Source organism: Lissotriton helveticus, chromosome 2_1 (genome assembly GCF_964261635.1).
Source record: "Lissotriton helveticus chromosome 2_1, aLisHel1.1, whole genome shotgun sequence".
In the NCBI taxonomy this organism is placed as follows: domain Eukaryota; kingdom Metazoa; phylum Chordata; class Amphibia; order Caudata; family Salamandridae; genus Lissotriton; species Lissotriton helveticus.
In genome coordinates this window covers 671482766-671503878 of record NC_136059.1, presented here as the reverse complement: position 1 = coordinate 671503878, position 21113 = coordinate 671482766, and the positions used below count along the sequence as shown (strand labels likewise).

General features: G+C 40.6%; 1 protein-coding gene across 3 annotated transcripts; it reads left to right on the top strand.

The window, feature by feature from the left end:
- The first annotated feature begins 686 nt into the window (after window positions 1-686).
- Window positions 687-19555, top strand: ARRDC3 (arrestin domain containing 3). Of its 3 annotated transcripts, none has more exons than XM_078675370.1 (8): window positions 687-1243; window positions 5688-5769; window positions 6424-6571; window positions 8477-8579; window positions 8749-9005; window positions 10781-10943; window positions 12201-12349; window positions 16855-19555. In XM_078675370.1, exons 1-8 carry the CDS (start codon window positions 964-966, stop codon window positions 16909-16911), a joined length of 1239 nt encoding a protein of 412 aa, XP_078531496.1. In that variant the 5' UTR covers window positions 687-963; the 3' UTR covers window positions 16912-19555. The 3 variants fall into 3 exon arrangements, with proteins under 3 accessions (XP_078531496.1, XP_078531498.1, XP_078531497.1); XM_078675371.1 differs by lacking the exon at window positions 687-1243 and adding an exon at window positions 2274-3181; XM_078675372.1 differs by lacking the exons at window positions 5688-5769; window positions 6424-6571 and having other exon boundaries at window positions 738-1243.
- The last annotated feature ends 1558 nt before the right edge of the window (window positions 19556-21113 follow it).

The following is a 21113-nucleotide window of genomic DNA, read 5'->3' as shown; positions in this document are numbered from 1 at the left end:
GAGGTAGCACACGCTCCCCACCGCGAGCGCCGGACGAATTGAGCGAGCGGCAACAATAGCGCGAGAGAAGCGCTTCAAAAGCGGCACAAGCGGCATACACTGCAAAGCGCACAGTAGAAATACAATTTAAGTAAGTAAGTAGTTAAGAAAATCAATAAAGCACTTAACTGGCTGCGGAGCAGCAAAGAAAGAGGAAGTGGTTACCTCTAAGACTGTTTATATACTGTTGGTGTACTCTATGGTTACCCTGGGTTATGGGTAATGTAGTTTTTTGTTTCTTTACTGTTCTGTGATTGGCTGCTGTATTTCAGTAAAGAAATTGAGTATAAGCATAATCGGAGCCTCCTGTCCTGACATAGAATTGCTGTCACACCTGCGTATAGTGTCCGCAGCTAGCATGGGGGAACAAAAAACATCCATTTCCGGTTTGAACTTTCAAAGTATTTCTATGCGTCACAAATATCGTACAGCTCTTGCCGATTATATAATGATCGACTGCGCACATTAATGTTGATTACAGCAAAATCAGGGTCCTGTCGTTTCTTGGGTGCTCCGAATGGATACGATTATAAACCTTTGGACGCAACAGTGTCCTCGATCAGCTGTTGCAGCTGTTGGCAATTGTCCCATTTAGCTCTGGACTGTACAGCAGCAGGGAGAGTCCGCGCATGCGCAGACAGGTTGTTTTTCACAAAAGCTGCCTCTTAAAGTGAGCTGGCAGCTCGAAGCCACCCTGTCTTTGTACAGAGACCGCAGAGCTGTGAGCAGCATGACAGCGGCGTCCAGTGCTGTGACTTTTTTACACGAAACCCCAATGAACTCTTTACAGGAGAAACACTGATCCCTGCCAGCATTTTTCCTGCAAGGCAAAGTAATTAATCAGTGCAATCCGAGAGATCACATTTTTATATGAGATCTGAAACGTTTTTTCTTAATCTATTTTTCTAAGCTTTTGTTACAACCATGGTGCTGGGTAAGGTGAAGAGCTTGACCATAACATTTGACTGTCTAAATGACAGTAATGTCCCCGTCTTCTCCAGCGGGGACACCGTCTCAGGGAGGGTGAATCTCGAAGTGACTGGAGAAATAAGGGTCAAATCTCTAAAGATTCAAGGAAGGGGACATGTAAAAGTGCGCTGGACTGAATCACGGAATGCCGGATCCAACACTGCCTACACGCAAAATTACTCCGAAGAAGTAGAATATTTCAATCACAAAGATATCCTGATTGGGCACGAAAGAGGTAAGTGATATAAAAAATGTGGAAATGTGCATTGCTCCTAACACCATTTTCCCCTCCGGTACTGGCACCTCGACATAAGCGCTTTAAAATGCACCGGATGGAGGGTGCACATCTCGTGCTTCTGCTGTTTTACGTCTCACTGCCAGTTGCAGGAATCCTTGCAAAAAAAGAAGAAACATTTTTTATGTGTCACACATATTTAATATAAGTTGCACTATGTGCAAAAACAGTATGTGTGCATTTCCAAGTCCACGTTTGCTTCATTGTTTAAGTCTAAATGTGTAACTTTAAAGCAAGGGCATCTGGCATGCGTAACTCACTACACGTGTTTTTTATGTTGCCTATAGTTTTAAAAGTGTGATATGCGTATAAAATGTGAAATTACTCGCCCTTTACTTGGGGAGAGGTTAATCTTAAATACGGCTCACTCGACTTCGTAAAGTGCAATACACATGGAAATTGATCTATACATATGTATATTGCAACTTGCTGTGATTAAAGGTGCTGTTGTATAGATATTACGACGGAGTGCTTGCCGATTCTAGGCAATTACACTTGCGAACAGCCTCGTAGAGAGCTTATCTCGCTGTGGAGATATGGGGAAGTGAGACTCTTCTTGTTTTTCTGAAGTTTCTACCCTTTGTTAGAAGCGGTTCAATCCTGTTTGGGACCAGTGGTTGGTGTGGCGGGTGGGGGCTGCTGCGCCTGTGCCTTACATTGGCTGGAAGCGTCATGTGCTGCTGACCTCTCCAGGAGTGTTCCATGAGACAGCGACATGCAAGTCTTAAGTTGCATTTATTGATTAATACTGATCAAAGTCACATTGTACGATTAATTCGTGTTTGTGAAGAATGATGATTCCCATTTACTACTGTTTGATGATAGGAACGGAACTTTGTTTTCTTCTCGCGTGGTTTCAAACCACCTTAAATTGATTACTGGGTACATTCGGGGGATGGGAACTATTCCGGCTCTGGTTTGATTTCCTGCACTAACTATCGGCTCATCAAGCTGGCACTGAAGGGCCGAGCTGTCTGCAACGTAGGGTTTTATTTCAACGTCACTGCTTCTCACACTATCTTTGCCCTGACCTCACCACGCGTCCTCCGCCCCTTCCTTCCTGTGGATTGGCGGAGCACATTTGTTTGTGCGTTGCCAAGGCGACGTTGAAATTTTGTCATTGGCTGACGCTGTTGCCAAGCCCGAGGTGGACAGGTTTTCTTACCCAACTCTTCTCAAGAATGAGCGCATAGCAGCTATTAATAGAATAACTATTGCCCACGTTTTGTCTGTTTAAGCGGCTCCTGGAATGATCCCGAGGATGTATAGGTTCTCAATAAGCGTGAATCCGCCGACAGATTCTGAGCACTGGAGTCAAACTAGCCACGTTTTCCAATACACACTTTTCGTTGCAATCATAAGAAGTGGTATGCTTTAACGTTTCCCATTCTTAAGCGTATTTATCATATTCATTAAAATAGTTATGAATTAAAAATTCATAACCAAATACGCTTTTGTTTAATTGCAAACCACGCGTTCTTATTCACACCTCGACTAAAACACGATAATTATTTAACTGAATCGGCTTTTTAGCGGCGGCGTTGTTCATGCCTGATCCTAGAATGGATTCCATTCAATATCTATCCCGCCCTCGGGAAACGACATTAGGTAGGCTTGTTCTATAACCCATCTCCGGAAGTAGGGGCCGGGGCGGTGCTTGGTGGCAAGTAGGCTAGGCTGTGCTTTTACGTCACGTTCTTTGCATATGAGGCGGTGCTGCCTGGATCTGCTCTCACCGGTTTAGGCCGGTCCTCTCCTGCTCCAGTTCCAGTCTGTGCGTGATTGACGTCTCTGCAGCACTTGTTTACCACATTCTGCCCGAGACTCAGCCGAAAACTTGCTGAGGTGGCATAGCAAATGAATAAGAACTTTAAGAAGGTCGTAAATAAACGGTTTTTATTAGAAACTGAACAGGCCGTGATAATATACGAAAGATATGTTTTTTTTAAATGTGCAAATAATGGTCGCTCCCGAGGCTGTTCTATTAACTAATGGCAGAATTATTGACATGTCATATGCCCAAATAAGTATGTTCATTCGTATAACCCTCTGTTGGTTTGTCATTTGATAAATCCTAACATAATCGAATTTCGATTAACTACAATTTAACAAGCCAGCGCCGCGCCTTTAAGACACCTTGACATCGGTACCTTCGAGGCCACGCTGTATGCGCTGTCGCTTTTGTTGACCGGTCTCGCTGTCTTTTACCAGGTAACCCTACTGGGAAATATTTTTGTCATAACTCGCCAAGTTATTCTAGCAAATCATTTACCGTGTTTTAAATAGAGTGCCATTAGACGCTAGTAAACTATGCTTAAACACGCACGTATGATATCACGAAAAATCAAATAATACATTCGAACGGGATACCTAAGCAGGACTGAAATAAACACTTAAATATTTTTTTTGTTTCTGTATTTTAATGCAACTAGATGGCTCGCCTTCCTGCCCACGCCTACAAGAGAGCCTTCGAGACCAGCCTCCGTAAGAAGGATGGGCAAGTTGTTTACTGCAAGTACTAGCCCCTCCCAAGCTGCCTCGGGCGATAAGTCTACCTTCGTTTAACAGAAACCTCGGGCAACGGTTACAGCTTAAGAAAATAGACATATTTGTTCAATGCAAAAATAATAGGCAACGAGTTGCAAATGTAAAACCGGACCGTTGTTTTGATTTTGGGTTAGCCTCAATCCAGCTGCAGCATATAGTCATTGTGGTGTGGGGTTGGGAGAAGGGAGCTCGAAGGCGGAGGCACACGAACCACGAAGACACTACACAAGGAATGCGGCGGAGTGGAATGGATGAAACACTTGGGATACGGTTGAGCCGTTTTACATGGTACCAACAACACCGCCTGCTGCAAACTCTCAAAACCGAGGAAAACACATTGGCGTTTCTAATGGTGGTGGGACTGGCGTTACAGACACATGCCAGATAATGAAAAAGAGACGATGTGTATTTTTAAGAAAGCTAAAATAAAGCAGTTTTTGACCTGGAAAGTAAAGCGTCTCCTGTTTATATCGAAGTGTTCGCATTTGTGACACGGGCAGCAAACATTCATGGGACTGAGTAACGGTAAAGGGCAGCATGCTATCATGTAACTAAGGAACATTCATAGGGATACCTAGATTTCAGGTGACTGAAAAAATAGATGCATGCAGATTGTACCGAAACGTACATTTCGACTCGCCTTTTCTGTTGTTGGATGCAGCCCACCCTTGAATCACTTTCACTCTATCCATAAAGCTAATTGGTTCCAATTGGCGCCAATGGGATCACCTGCCCATTAGGCCTTCCTCACCCTTCAAGAGAATTGTCCAGCTTCGTTGACATTTGAACACTGCAAATATCTGACTAATTTCTCTTTGGAGATTCAGTTCGGTCAGTGATATGACTTGATGATAAACTTGCATCATCTGTGTAGGTTTAGGAAGTAGGCACACACGGTCTGTTGATTATCATGGGGTTTAGAAGAATGATACACAGGCGTGCCTAGGCCATCAGCCACATGAGAGGAAGGATATGAGGCTGTGATCTGTCAGGGCTTAAACCAGATGGCTGGAAGACTAGGTGCTGAGGGAGACAAAAGTAGGCACATGGTTCACTTTTGTCAATGGCCACCACATAAGCACCATTCCTTTCCCCTTGACCAAGATGTCACTTTTCTTCTATGCCAGCAGCATACCCCAGTTTACAGGTTTGGAAATCTGGCCACCCTAGGTTCGCAACACAGTTGCAAGTTGCACTTATATTTAGATTAAGAGCTCTAAATGTTTGAACCACATTTAATATGCGTTTTACAATAAGAAATCTCTTGAGCACAAACCTCGGTTAACCATTTATTACCACCTGACAGGTCACCTGGAAAAGATGTCTTGGACCGACCATTTGTTTTAAACGATTGATATTTAATTTGGTTCTACAGTGTCCTGCAACAGACCTCCCTCACACGTGTTATTTTAAAGTACCCTATAGGATGCTCTGCAAAGAATGTTAATGACAAGGCGAGTGGAATGGTTGACCTGTTCCGAAATGTAGAATCTGCTGATAGAAAAAAAGCCCATTTGTTAAACCTCACCATGCATACTTAGCCTATGTTTATAGAATGTGTGATATCTTTCAGTTAACAGATGGTATATTGTGTATGCCATATCCATAATATCGGAACTTTATGAATCTTGAGAGCAGTTTGAAGTAGTAGTCTCAACTACCCTCCCAATTTCCAAAGTTATCTATCCTCTTTTTTTTAAAAGTTTTAATTTCTTTAAATGCCCATCGTTTATTCTGACCTGAAACCACAGTACTTGGTAAAATGTGCATAGATATATAAGGAGCTTTAAAGTGGTATGATTTATGCATGGTAACATCATTCTATTTTAATCCCTAGATGATGACAACTCTGAAGAAGGTCTCACCACTATTCATTCAGGAAGGCATGAATATGCATTCAACTTTGAGCTTCCACAAACGTTAGTATTTTTTTTTTAGTAAAAAAAAAAAGAAATACAATCAGTAATTGAAAATCTGATATGTGGAATGTTCATTTTAATTAGACCTTTTCAGTGGTAGCAGGTTAATATATGTATATTTGCTGCACCATTGTAAACTATGAAAGGCAATTTATTTCATGGGCCTTTAACAATCTCTTATTAAGGGGTCTTTACAAGTAATAACTTTATATTCTCTTTAGAATGGTATCCCATTCTCTGTTACTATATAATTAGATTCATAAATGTGTGCTCCTTATTATTAGTCAAGTGGAGCAACATTTTTCATTTAGATGGGATACATGTTATCTGATAAGTCGTAATTATTTTAAGGAACTAAGAACAAACTGATCATGATGTAAGCCATTTATTTCTTGGCCACACATTCTACCTTAATTTTATATATTTGGAAAAAAGACTGACCCCCCCCCCCCCCCTCCCCCATTGCTATGAGGTTCTATGTTCTTACTGTACCATGCAAAGCATGATTACCTGTTTGGCTTCTTAATTTATTCTTGACACTTTGCCAGACAGTAGTGTTGTGTTATCTGTATGAAGTCATATGCTTATGCTCCACTCGAATGCGATTCAGTTTCTTGAAAGACTAACCGCTTTTGACCTTTTTATCTTGCACAGACCACTTGCTACCTCATTTGAAGGCAGACATGGCAGTGTACGCTATTGGGTGAAAGCTGAATTACACAGGGCATGGCTACTACCAGTAAAACTGAAGAAGGAATTTACAGTCTTTGAACACATAGATATCAACACTCCTTTGTTACTGGTAAGAAATGAGGCTTTTTTTTCAATCTGCACTTAGTGTATTGTCGAAAATGCCTCAACCTTGAAGGAGTGAAAAGTTTTGACCAGTTGCGTAATTCATAAGGGTGGTTGAAAAACCAGTTATTCACTGGTGTCTAGAACTGAGGAGGTCTCCAATTTGATTACCACTGCCTTCTAGATATGTTATTACTAAGACATGCCTCCCGGTAATACATTATTCCTATTATTAGAATCATAGTTATGTACACTGCCTTCCTGGTATGCCCTCGGTGAATCATGACCACAAATACAACTTTTTTTGGTATACTGTCCACATAGCTGTAGTCTTCTGAAGGCTAATCATTCTGTTTGGAATGTTCACTGTGACTGGCTGAAACATGGGGAAAATAAAAACCATAGTGTATGGCCGAATATTTGCCTCGCATATGAACCAAGGTAGTAGGATCCTATTTGGCCATAGTGCTTATGAGGTTGGAAGAGTCCCACACCATTAGCATACAGTCCTGTACTGTTGCTTAAAAATGATACAACTGTAAGAAAGTTGTTGAACTATTTTTGGTTTATTTGATTTTACTTCCAGTGGGCATGGTATTGACCTAGTACATTTCATATTTGCAAGGGAAATGTTGTAAATGTGTTTTTTTCATAGATAACGTTTTGGTACACATTGGCTGTTATGCTCAAGATTATGTAGTTCATTATATTACCAACATACATTATAAATCTTACAGCCTGGACCCTTACAGTTAATATTCCAAGGAAACGTAAATATTCCAAGGAAACGTAATTTTCAAATTTATATATTTGATTTATTTTGTTTTTAGTTTTTGCAGCAGCTTTATGAATCTTGCCAGTATTTTTTTGTCTGTTACATTTTTCAAAACCAACCCTTTACCCTGCCAATAAAGCATTCTATTGCCAATAAAGTAAGGGATCTGATTTCAAGGTTTAAAGCACAGGCTAAAACGTGCAAGTTTCTTTGACAGCAGCCGTCACTATTTACCCACTGCAAAATCTTTGGCTAACCATGTTTGGATTTATTTGGGCATCATCTGTACACTTTAGACGTTGAAGTTTCAAACCTCTTCTGAGACGTTTGGTCTTTTTCTCAATTTATTCTAGATGTTGGTATCTACAAGTTCAGGATTTATTTTTAGCACAGAGTGGATGATGAGTGAATTTCACCCCGAAACTAAGGCATATTGAGATACTGCTTGTACGATAAGCAGAAGGCCGTGTCCTCATTTTTTTGCGTTATGGCTTTTATGTGTTTGAATTGTAATCCCAGCCATTTGTCGAAAGAGTTAGTATTTAGGATGCATGAACACTGCACCAAGGATGTTAACGATTATTAAGGGTTTTCAGCGTTGCCAGCACCTCAACCAGGGTTGGTAAAACACACATTAATGCAGGTTACGCATGTTATTTCTTTGCCCGAGGTTTGGTATACATCTTGTTCAGCTAATCTTACTGTGAGAAATTATTTAGCTGAGACTTAAGGTTTGCAGTATATATGCAGTTAGTCACTTGAAGATACTAAGAAACCCTCAATTTCTTGGTTTTCATTGTATTGCTCGGTCCATCCACTGCAGTGGTGGCTGCATGTAATCTTGTCCGTTACCACCAGGTTTCTGAACTGTTGCAAAACTAGTTGTACAACTATTAGTCTTTGACAATAAGGCTTCTTTGTTTTGTTAAGCAAAATGTATTTTTACACACGTTTGTAACAATGCTGAAAGGTTGTTTTTCAAACCTGAAAGTTTGGGAAATAATTTTCTGTCTTGCTAATACATCGCTGCTGCCTTAATCCTATTAAAATAAGCACACTTTTAAACAACTGATCACTTAATAAGCTGGAAGTATTCCTCCGAACATATGTTCATGCAATTGTTTTCCTTTCTTGCAGTCACCCCAGGCTGGCACAAAAGAGAAGACGCTATGCTGCTGGTTCTGTACCTCAGGCCCAATATCCTTAAGTGCCAAAATAGAAAGGAAGGGCTATACACCTGGTAAGTTGCACAGACTTTTTCTCAGAAATTAAAAGTTTTACTAACCACTCTGTGTGTGGTAGAACCAGTTGTCCCTTAAAATAGTTATGGTGACCATGACTGTGTACGGTTGTACTTCATTAAACTCTAGATTATTACACTTATGGTATTTTCTTTGTGTTTTGTGCAGGTGAATCAATTCAAATTTTTGCTGAAATTGAAAACTGCTCTTCCCGGATGGTTGTGCCAAAGGCAGCCATTTACCAAACTCAGACCTTCTATGCCAAAGGGAAAATGAAAGAAGTGAAACAGCTTGTCGCCAACTTGCGTGGGGAATCGCTGTCTTCTGGAAAAACTGAGACCTGGAATGGCAAACAGTTGAAAATTCCTCCAGTTTCTCCCTCCATTCTAGACTGTAGTATCATCCGTGTGGAATATTCGTTAATGGTAGGAATCTACATTATTTTTAATGATCCTGTTTATTGGCTAACATTCACTCAAGTGAATTTGAGTAGTAAATAGTAACCCAATGCAAATCAGTAGAACAACAGTTAGAAGTTATGCAACTTGTAACTAACCCTGGGCAAAGCACTACGCTACGCTCCTGTAGTTTTCGAAGTTTGCCCTACTTCGCACTACGTGAACTGCACGTAGCACAGTGCAAACACGCGTAGCGGTTATTTTTTGCTTGCTCGCGGTCCTCAACTTCAAGTTGGTGACCGCAAGCAAAATGATATCCCGGCAAGACTTTTTCCTTGTTCGCGATCAGCAACATCAAGTTGCCGATCGCAAGCGTGGAAAATAAACCTCCCAGCGAGATTCTCAACGCGGAGAGGTCAGGTTTCTCATTGCGAATGGTCGCGACCACTCGCGATGAGAAACTACCAGTCCGCGTTGAGAAAGCTGCAGCTCGAGTAAAAATGTACTCTAGCGGCAGAAAACTACAGCTCCCACTGTGCAAGAGGCCGTTTTCAATAATTGCACAGTGCGGACAAGTATCCGGCACTGTGCAATCATTGAAAACGGCATCTTGCACTGTGCGAACAGGGTACTACGCAGTTCGCGTAATGCACTTCGGGTAGCTACGCATAGCGCTACTTCGCGAACTACCCCCAGCCCAACTTGTAACCAAACTGTTGGTATGAAGAGATGAGCGATGTGTGTTTTGCCATTTATTTGTTGGTGTATGTACTTTCCCGAATGGTTATGTGATGAGTTTAGCTGTGATTCTCTTGTCATGTCTGACATTGGAAGTTCCTACCTGTGGTTCTTCAACCCCTACCCAGTGATGTTGTAGTTGGCTTCCTGGAGGACCAATCCACTCAATTTGTTGTCTCTCAGACACCCTCACTTTAGTATTTTTCTTCTTAATTACAGTTTTATTTTTTTAGTTTTACTGCATAAAAGTCTTATGGAGGGTTTTAATTCTCTGTGCCAATGGACCTTGGCAACCCATTCATTTGTCACAGAGTCCAATCTTAGGGCAACAACACCTGATTGTGAAACAGTGCCCCTCTCCACTTAAACGAATCTCACAGAGAACTTACATCGTTCTCAGTGTAATCCTTTTGGGACTTTAAAATGTAGGTAAAAGAAAAATGTTAAAATGGCATAGGAGAAGGGGGAAAAAAGCTATAATTATGGACCACATTGCAGTAACCAATTAAATGTAATTTTGCTATTTTATGAGGAAATATTATGACGTTTCTGGCACAGTAAATGTGAACAGAATAGACTATTCAACGATAGTCTGTCCAGAACCTTTTTTAGGCTTAGGATTTGACCGTGTAGCTGGCAAGGTGATATGATGACAACAATATACTGTGATTTGAGTATGCCCCTTACATCTATTGGCTTTCTTCAACTAATCTATTTCATCTCCTTGGCTTGAGACTTTGTTCACAACTTGGCCCAGCCGAGTATTCATCTCTTACCTGATGCTATTGGCTGAATGCAGTTTTCTGCCTCCACTTTAGTGCTTGCATTAAACTCTGTGAGGAAATTCTTTAAAACTATAGGCCATCTTTCTGCTGCTGCTGGGTCCTTCTAATGTGTCTTGCTGTAATATGCTAGGTCTGTACTCTAAATACAAACAGGTTTGCTTTGCCAATGCTAAATCATTTAATGATGATCAAGCTAAAATGTACTTTGTAGATATGAAAGTGCCAAAAAGTCAAATAATGCACTTTTCTAATCTTGCTATTTCATGATACTTTTTGCAGGTATATGTGGACATTCCTGGCGCAATGGATTTATTTCTTAATTTGCCGCTTGTCATTGGCACTATTCCATTACATCCTTTCGGTAGCAGGACATCAAGTGTCAGCAGTCAGTGCAGTGCAAACATGAACTGGTTGGGATTTGCGCTTCCTGAAAGACCTGAAGGTAATTCATTTTTCCTCCGTAAAATGGCGTGCATACTTTTAGTGCTGACCGTTGTGCGTGGCTGTTTTGTGTGTGCGTGTGCACAACACTAGCAAGGGCTGTCTCCGTTTGAGACTAGAACATACATTTTCGACATATTCCATAAATTATTTTAATTGAATTACGTTTCCAACACAACCGTTGTAAAATTATTTGAAACGCCAGGTGACTCGTGTGGGCAATTTGAGAGTGCTAGATTTTGTTGCATCATAATTTCAAGTTGGAACAAGACCGCATATTTTACCAGTTCTACATCTTATGAAGGTATTGAACATAGAATTCCAGTCTGATCGCAATAAAATGACTTACAAAACAGTGAGAGCCTACTGTTGTTGCCTATTAAGCAACCCAAGGATGCATTATCGACGTTTTTTTTCACTGCGGTACAGGTAACTAGTACATTGACGCACTTTTTTTTTTGGCACGATTTTACCTCCATCCTTAAACAAAAGAAATGTTTATATCTCTCATTTCTGTGAAGTCGGTTATAGTACAGCAGTGCTGTTTTGCACATGTAAACCTAAAAGCGTCCCCAAGGCAGATAGTACCTACAATTAATACACTACAGGGGAGGGTTTATGTGCAGAGGGCCTGGTAATACCGAAATAAAAAGCGCTAATGTTGGCAGGTTTTGTGAAAACCTTAAATTAGATCTACTATCTGCTTGCCTCCTATCGGGAAGTCGTTTCCGGAGTGTGCTTGCAAAACGTCTTGCACATCTCATGTTCTCGCTCAGGAAACGCACTTTCTGCAGCATTCAGCAGGGTTCGTTTTATATGCGCTTCCAAGTTACAAAACACCTCGGATATTTTTGGGGGAAAGGCCACAAATGTATGACTTTGAAGTAGGAGATGTCATGGTCAGCATCACAGTAACACATTTTCCCTCTTTTAATGCAGTGCATATGCCGTGCTCAACAGTAAGTAGGCCGGTGTTTTGCTTGAATTTTCTATTCTGAAAAACATACAAATTCCCAGACGCTGAATCAGGAGTTTTAGAAATTGTAAATGTAACTGTGTGAAGCTTCCTTTTGGTATCACCAAAGCTTTGTGAATGAGGCTCACAGAAGTTACATTTTCTTGGTCTATTGCAGAAGTATAGCGGCTTAGATTTAAACGTCTTTTGAATTAGTTTGTGGATGTCACTGTTTTTGAATGTGTGAAAACTGGCATGCTGTTTGTAGAATAAACCTAACAGTCCTTTGTATTTTTCTTCCAGCACCCCCTAGCTATGCAGAAGTAGTCACAGATGAGCAAAGGCAGTGTCTGTCACCTGCATCTGCGTGTGATTTTGAAAGGGCGCTTCCAGGGCCACTGTTCGCATATATCCAAGAATTCCGTTTCCTGCCGCCACCCTTATACTCTGAGGTATGTTTTCCAAATCTGGGAAAAGACTACCTATTACTGTGACACATCTCATGGTGTTAGAGGTGGTTAATCTATTATTTTTTTTTTTATATTCCAACCCTCAAAACTGAACCAAAAATACAATAAAAATGTTGTGGTGTTTAATTTGGGGTGTAAACGCATGAAGTTATGTAAAATGTCTGAAGTGGAAAACCAGTTGCAATGGCATTCTATTTGAAAAAGGTTCAAGAACGTCAGAGGGGTGATAGGTTTATAAAAACGTAAAAAGGCTGGGAGCAGTAAGCTCTAAGATAACCTAGACCAGAGGTCTTCAAACTTTTTAACCTAGACCAGAGGTCTTCAAACTTTTTTGCCCTAAGCCCCCCCAAATAAAACATTTTGACGCCAGGGCCCCCCTCCAAACCTTTATGACAAGGATTGGGGGAGGGGCAGGGTAGAGCACAGGGGGCGGGGCTTATGAGATCATTTCTGGGAGATGTTTTCTATGCCATATATTCCACAATAAATGTAAAACTTACAAAATAGGAAATTCTTTAAGCAAAAACATGAATTAACCAAGAAAAGCTCTGCTCCCCATAATTTGGTGTCTGTGATCCTATCACACTCCTCAGATCAATGCAACTGCACCTGCTATAGTAATGATAACCATAGCCCTGAGCAGCAACAAACATACCCCAATTACATTATCCATGGTGAGATTTTGTAAGACTTAGAAAAATTAAGTGATTCGCCAAGAATCACAGGATGTTTAGCAAAAGCCACATTTCCTCCCCCAGAAAAACATGAGCTCCCATGTGTTGCCCCCCTTTTTGCAGCAAGGGTGCCTGTGGTCCTAATGCTAACAATGTAAATTAGCTCACATACCCTTTTTATTTCTAAAAAGAAATAACTTGAATACAGTGGGCCCCTTAGACCAGTGGACCCTGGTTCTGCTGCACCTACTTCAGCTGTGATCAGTACTGCCTCGCCAAGTGGGATGTCTCCTCTGCCCTTCGTTAAAAACATGAGCTCTCATTTTGTCCCATCCTAGTCACTGTCTTCTCTCTGATGCCCCAGAAAGGTGTCTCGTCTGCTACAATGTAAACACCCTAGAATCATTACTCCTAGGCCCAAAGCAACTCTGCCAAAGCAAGTGGCCACTGGACCCTATTGTAATAATAATCTAATAGTACGCATAGTAAAACAGACATGGGGTTTAACCACTGGGACCTGGTGTCACAGCACCTGCTGTACTAATCGTATCTACAAATCTGATTATATAAAAATGTGTCATATTGTGTGTGTGTGTATATATATATATATCACAGTCCAAAACGACATACATTAGAAATACTGTGCACATTGTGCAATTATTGACACTTATGGCATCAATAAATACCTGCATCATACATCAGCGCATGGAAAATGCATTAGCTTGATTATAATGAGAACACCGAAATCTCCATATCACTATTAGATCACACGATCTCAACAGAAACACAGAGTAAGCAGCGTACTGGTGCTCCTCTTAGTTATATGGCCATTGAGTATCCCCATGCTAGGCACAGAGGCACCAGCGCTTTAAATATTGGTAATATGGGGAGTTTAGTAGTTCCCCACGAGGATTGCTTTGGTCATGGAATTTGATGCTGTTTCATCGTGGCCTCAAAGAGACTGTGAAGTCGTTCATTTCTCCCGCTCTGCGAGGAGTATAGTGCAAAAACACTGGGAGTCTTCCAGCTGTAGGCAGAGTGGAGATGCAGGGGCTCTAAGAAGGGCCTCATTAACAAGTTAATGGTCTTCTAAAGACCTGTGAAGTACTCGGGTGCGGCTGTGTGTGTGCCCAGGAGCTGTCTCACAGGGGGTGAGGAGGCTGAAGCCCTTTGAGCTCACATACTGGTGCGTTCAGGAATGCGCTCTCTTCAAGCACTCGTCAAGATCGGCCCACAAACTTCGACATAGAGCATGTTGTTAGCAAGGCAGCTTCGTTTAGGAGCTGACTTGCAAGGGGGGTTCTTTAGCGGCTGGCAGCTATGTCACACACAGAGGGATGGTGCCTCCGAGTGGCACTCAACTCTAGGACTGTGCACGTTGTGCCTCTACTGCCTGGGGGCCGCACTGAAGGACACACACACCGTCACTCCGTTTATAAGGGGGGTGGGAGGCACTCTGTTGTTGTAACATGAAACCAGGTTCTCCCCAGCTAAGCGCTAGACACACTGTGCGACAAATAGCAAATAGTTGAGGACACATTCGCGCCCCCCTGGGAATGAAGCCACGGCCCCCCAGGGGGGCGCGCCCCACAGTTTGAATATCACTGACCTAGACTGAGCGATCCAGAACCTAGAAACAGATTCCAAAAAGCATTCTTAAAGGGAAGTTAGAATTTCTGACTCAAAAGAAATCACGCTTGTTGTTAAATTACATTGATGTGATTTAATTTAAAAGTCATTGAACTGAATTACAGAGACTGGCCTTAAGGCTCGATACTAAACCTTATAGCAAGTCAAAGTAATTTCTGGACTTCACAGCCAATCATAATCCATGTGAGCTCATGAGCAGTGCATTGAGGGGGGAGAGTTACAATTACTTTGACTTCCACAGCCATTAAACTTCAGTGGTTATGTATTATAACCATAATGTCCTTTCAATTAAATCCATTTTTGGGGGAAAGTGGTGCATACTATTACAAAAAAGGCAGCGGTGTAAAAAATACAACCGCACGAATACCTCCCTATAGCTGTGGTCAGTATGAGACCAGTAATACTAAACCGTGCTACCGCAGGCTGCTCCCCTGCTGCTATAAAGTGCAAATAAGTCTACTGCAAGAGAAAATGACTTCTACAACATATCACTAATTCCTGGCGCAGACAACATTTGAAATAATATGCAGTAATTTGAAGCAAAAGAGAGCTAATTTATTCATAATATTGGTTAAATGTATTGACTTCTAACAATATCATAATTGTACTTGAAGCTTTGACATTTAACAAGACCTAATGAACACAATCCTTCAAAGTAACTATTTATCCACAAGGTGTAATTTAGGTTGGATGAAATAAAATAGAACTGGATGAAATCAGCACAGCCAACACGTTTCTTCTAAAAAAAAAAAAAAAAAGACTTCCTCAGGGCCACTATCGTGTAGCACCAAAGGTTACTAACACTTCGGATATGTATCAATTTTGAAGCTGCGTGTAGATAAAGTAAGTCTCTAAAAAGTGAAGACACTGATGTGGTGCATTCCACTAATCCAGGGTGAAGGGTGTCACGGTTGATAGCATTTAGTGTAAGTCGATTAGTCAAGATGCACATGGATACTGTACAAGCAAGTCACTGGGAAATGAAGCCTCTGATGTGGAGTGATGTTCCACAAATCCAAGGTGAAGCGTGGCACTGTAATAAACAGTAATGTAAAATTCACTGACCACCTCCTTGATAAGGGGTTTCTTTGTGCCAACTCCACTTATTAAGTCCAGGGCTCTCGTATTTTTCATAAGACGCAGAGAAAACATTCTTAACAGGAAGTTAGAATTTGTGACTCAGAAGAAATAACGCAAAAAAATATTAAATTTCAGGGCTTTTTTATTTATTTCATGGGTATGTTTTTGTGATGTACCACACTCCCATTCCATGTATCCATTTTGCTGTGTGTGCGGCCTTCAGACAGTCTCTGGGCCTGCCTGGCCTTGCACTGGGCTGATTTTGCTAGCTGCCAAATTTCATGCGGAATCAGCAAACCGTGCCAAAGTTATTAGCGAGTTTTGCCCTCCATTTTCTATTCCCTTGGCAGATCTGCTTAAAACACAACATAAAGCAACATTTTCTAAACATTATACACGTTTTGTGTAGATTCATCAAATAGTGTCAAATTGTTTAGCAGATAAACATTTGTTTAACCCTTCCACCCCGCTCGAACATACCCCTATCACCCCCTCAATGGATCCGCATGGAACTACTGATCAGATTTACACCAAGCCAACACAAGGACACTGTCTTACTTCGATTGATGACTGGACAAAAAGCTACATATTCAAATGAATTTTTTATTGGATTTGCAAATCTTGATCTGCGCATTACTGGCCCAGATCTAAAATGTCACATTTTTGTGACTGGGACAGGTTTTAAACGCAAATTTCTCAAACTATGGACAATTTTTACACCAAATCCAACGTGGATGTCACTTATTTAGATTTTGGAGGATTTGTCGTGTTATGTATATTGCATGCATAATCCATGTATACCTTGGGTCAATCAGTTTTGTCAAGTTGACTAGTTTTAAACCAAGGTCTTTAACTAAAAGCTGGAGTTGCAGATTATTGTAACATGCACGGCAATAGGCAGTATGTGAGGTGTAATAACAAGGTTCCACTGCAGCAATAAATGTGTAATATGTGTTGCAAACTTAGAAAATCATTGCATCCTGCCTCTGTTTGTAGGACCTTTTGAATAGAAGGCAATTTAAATTTAAGAGGAACACCAGTTTGCTTTACTTACATTTAATATGTTCTATTTTTTAAATTTAGGTTGACCCTAACCCGGATCAGCCCACAGACGAGCATCCATCGTGTCCTTCTCGTTGAAGAGATGAATAAAAAGCAAGTTCTGAAGAAAGGACTGAAGTTGACTGACGATTCTCAACTGAGAAAGGAGTATGGAAGACGTGTCAGAGAGATATGTTTTCTAAGAGATTGATTTGCTGTTTCCAAGAAAACATGGAATTCGTGGCATCAGCAACCTGTGGTTATGAGTTAAAATCCACAGCATACCCAAAAGACTGCTCGTCATGCTTCGAGTTGAGCTTTCTTTCCTCATGTCTGCACATGCTAGTAGTCCTGTCATTGGCAGCCGGGCATGTAGTTCGTATCGGGGAACTCGCCACGTTGTTAAAAAGAGGGGTCTATACCCTCCCTATTTGCACTTGTTCAGTGCTCATGTTGTGTGGTTCAGTATCACTACAGCTTTTGCTCATTAACACCATACTGATCTTAACATGTTTGACTTGCCTGCGATCTGCACAACCAGGAGCTTAAGAATGCGTCGAGAAGCTAAAAGAAGACAAATGCACTGACGTTTTTTGTACGTTGATGTAGCTTGGACATTATCTGCCTATATACATGCTCAGTATCGTCCTTTTTGGCTGACCATATTTCTGTTGCCTCCTCACCTTGGCTCAAGTGGTGGATTTTATTTGCAGACATCAACTTCCTTCAAGTCAGTCCTTGTTTTAATAGAACGCAAACATATTTATTATGTTTAAAAAAAAAGAGACAAAATGATGGAATGTAATAAGAAATACTTTTCACTGTTTACCTTCATTTCTCTACAGAAATATGTCGCTTTACTGCTGTTTCCACAAGCAGCAGCCAGTTAAAAGATGTGCACAGTGGCTGAATCTCAGGTGGACACATAATTTGCAAAAGAATGAGGTCTTTGTGTGCTCTATTGATGTCGAGGTCGATGCCGTGTTGGCCTAGGATTGAAGTCGGTGTGGATAAAAACACATCCACATGCAGTACCGCTCTGTAGATCTAATGATGGAGGAAGTGGCCTGCACCAGAATATGCACAAGGCAGCAACACCAACGTATGCATAGGCATCAAAGGGGACAGACCGCACTGTACACACAGACACCACCCTGCACACAGGCTTCAAGGGGTACTTCAGCTATTATTCTCTTTGTAAGACAAAAGGCTACCCCTCAACAGTCCAGTCGAAGTGCACAGTTTTAATTGAACACCTTAAACACATATATGTGCTTGGTCGTTAGGATGAAAGATGCATATGGGTTAAAAGATTCATGAGTTGTGCAAGAGGATCTTTTATATTGTGCCACTATCAGGTTTACAATAAGCTTTTTTGGTCAGATTTATAGCACAAGGGCCACATTCTGAATGTCAGCACTAATACATTCAGAATGCCAAGAAGTTTATTAATGCATTTTTGCATTCACATTTTTGGTGCCCTTAATCTGCAAAAACGTAAGGAGGAATAAGGCAACTGTGGCACATGCTTGTTTTTCTCAGTAAAACTTGTGTGTATTCTGCAAGGTTTCACTAGGAGAGCTTGTTCTGATATTAGTTGCAGCCGACGTGTGTTAGGCAGTGGTTGCACAAATGTGATCCAGAGAGGTAGCACAAATACCAAGAGCACAAATGCTTTTGTGCGCTTTCAGAAATACTCATTCTACGCGTGCAGTTATTCAGAGTTGAGACTTAGTTTAAAATGGTTAAATGAAGTGTTTCCACCATTGAACCCAGGAAATGAAGCGTTACAACAAGAAAAATGCATTGATAATGGGCTGTCCACTTTCTGGTGAAATGCTATCTTGCTTTGAAGTCTGTTTTGGGCTTCACATGGGTTTTTGTAATAAGTGTCCTTTAAAAAAACATGTAAACTTCTTTCGAAAGTGTTGCCGGCAGAAGAGTATCAAATATTCAATTGAGTCGCGTTTTATGTGATTCAATTTTAAGGACTAGGTATTCACCAGGCTAAAGTTACACAAACAACTGCAGGGTGGAATTTTAAATGTTGCTCGCCTTTGTTGGTAATGTCATCACACTTCTCGAACTACTGCTATCATATGAAATACTTGGTGGGCATTCAGTGATATTTTGGTTGGGCACGCCCCATGTTATTGTTCAATCATTCTTTTTTTAAACCGACATGGGAACAAATCCTCATGCATAGCTTTGAAAAAACTCTCCCAGAGAAAGTAGGGTTCATCAGTAGCCTATGGAACACTTTCTAGGATAGAGCAGTCATATAGCCATTATTACTATCACTTGACAGTGTGGTCAGACAAACATTTCTTAAAACTTTATTAAATAAAGTTAATGGGAATATTTCTTTACTCTGTTTTTAGAGGCATTATTTTTTTACCTAATTTCCTAAGCATTGGTCAAATCCTGAACGGAAACTATAGGTTCTGCAGTATTCAGATAGTTTCCTGATCTTGAATTAGGAGCAAATAAGAAATACCCAAATAGTTTCCTGATTTTGAATTGGGAGCAAATAAGAAACATCCAAAATCAGACAAAGTGCAATATTAAATGTTTGCTTTTTAGAATATATTCCATGGTTATTTGTAAACATATTTGTATACATTTTTTTTGTTTGGTGCTGAACATGTCGTGTAGGCTCTGTTTAAAGGAAACAATATGTGGAAAATTGTGGATATTTTCCCATTACACTTCCTTATGGAAAAAATAAACCATTTTTTATAAACCCTTGTTACTTGTGACTTTTTATGGATATATTTGGAATGATCTGTTAGTAGCAGTTTAAAATGTATTAAACATGTTTGCAGCCAATAATACATAGCATAGCTGCCTTCCACACAAGGAATTTTGCATACACAGAAAGAAAAAGTAAAAAAGAGCTATTATTTAAAGAAAAAGCAGTAAAAAATGTTGGAAATATGAGATACATTATTTAAAGTTCATTCTTTTACAGCCTGACTCTTGATACATTTCTACTTAGTTCCATAATGTTCTTTGTTGCAAGATAGTATGTTTATGTTGATTTTCCGCTTTATCCTGGATTGTTCCTTGCAGAGATAAATAACACTTTGAAGGAATTTACCTCTGCTGAAGTTTTGACCGGAAGTCCCAGCTTTTTCTCACCTACAAGCCAATTTGTTTAATCAATTGGCTCCAAAGATCACTTAGGAGGAAAATGTGTTTTTTCTTGAAGGTCGAGGTTTTATCTGCTTAAAGTCTTGTTGATGGTAGATGACCTTATGGAATTATACAAATTGCAGTTGTGCATGAAGTGTTTTATTTCCTCTTTAGCTGCACAATAGCATTTGTTCGAGGCTGCTGGATATATTCTGTCTAGTCGTTTAACATTGGGCAGCTACATCCTGTTAGCCCAAACCTCCTTTCTCAGTGATTAGACAACAAAGTGAGTTATTCTTGGGCGCTCTGTGAGGGGTTCCAGCATAGGTCTGCAGGGAGAGGTCTTACAGAGCTCTGAATTCTCGAAGAATACAAATTGTTGATGATAAAGGTCATGTTCTTGTTTTTTTTTTTTTAAGTAGCACAGGATTGTTGAAAGAAGATTGCAATGCCAAGTTGAGTCTATTTACCTATTTTGCCCAATGCATTGCAATAGGTGGCTTACCATTCATAGAGGTGCTCTTCCCAGACCAGTCCGCCAGGTTATCTTGGGGTGCTCCATTGTCTTTTTAGCAAGGGCTATCTATGGGGATCGTCTGGCTACTATCTTCCACTGAGAGATAGCCTATGTCTTATTCTATGGTATCAGTGGGAAATCTTGACGGCAGATTGAGCAATGATTTCCAAAATTTCCTTTCAAAGCAGTCTTGACGGCTTGCAGTCGTATCCAGACTCTGTAGATTGGCTCCTTTTAAAATGCAGCTTCCAACATTGCTTAGAAACATTTTGGGTGTCAGTAGAGGGACTCTTTCCGGGTTTCCGGACCATCCTTAAAATGGCGTTGGCTGTGGCCTCCATTTTGTTTGGATGCGAGTATTCTATTTTTGATTTCTACTAATTGTTACCCCAGGTATTTAAACGTATTCCAGTTTTGTGTTATTGAAAAATGAGAAGCGTTATGGCGGTTTTGTTTTGAAGTTCATTACATTTGTTTTTCCTGTGTTCATATATATATTTTTTTTTTAAGTTGTTGGCTTAACAGTGTTTTTGCATGGCTTTGAGTTGTACCTGAATGCCCTTGGGTCTTGGAGATCAGAATTGAATCGTCTGTATATAAGAGCTGATATCTTGAAGCCATTTATTACCAGGATATCATTGGTGGCTTT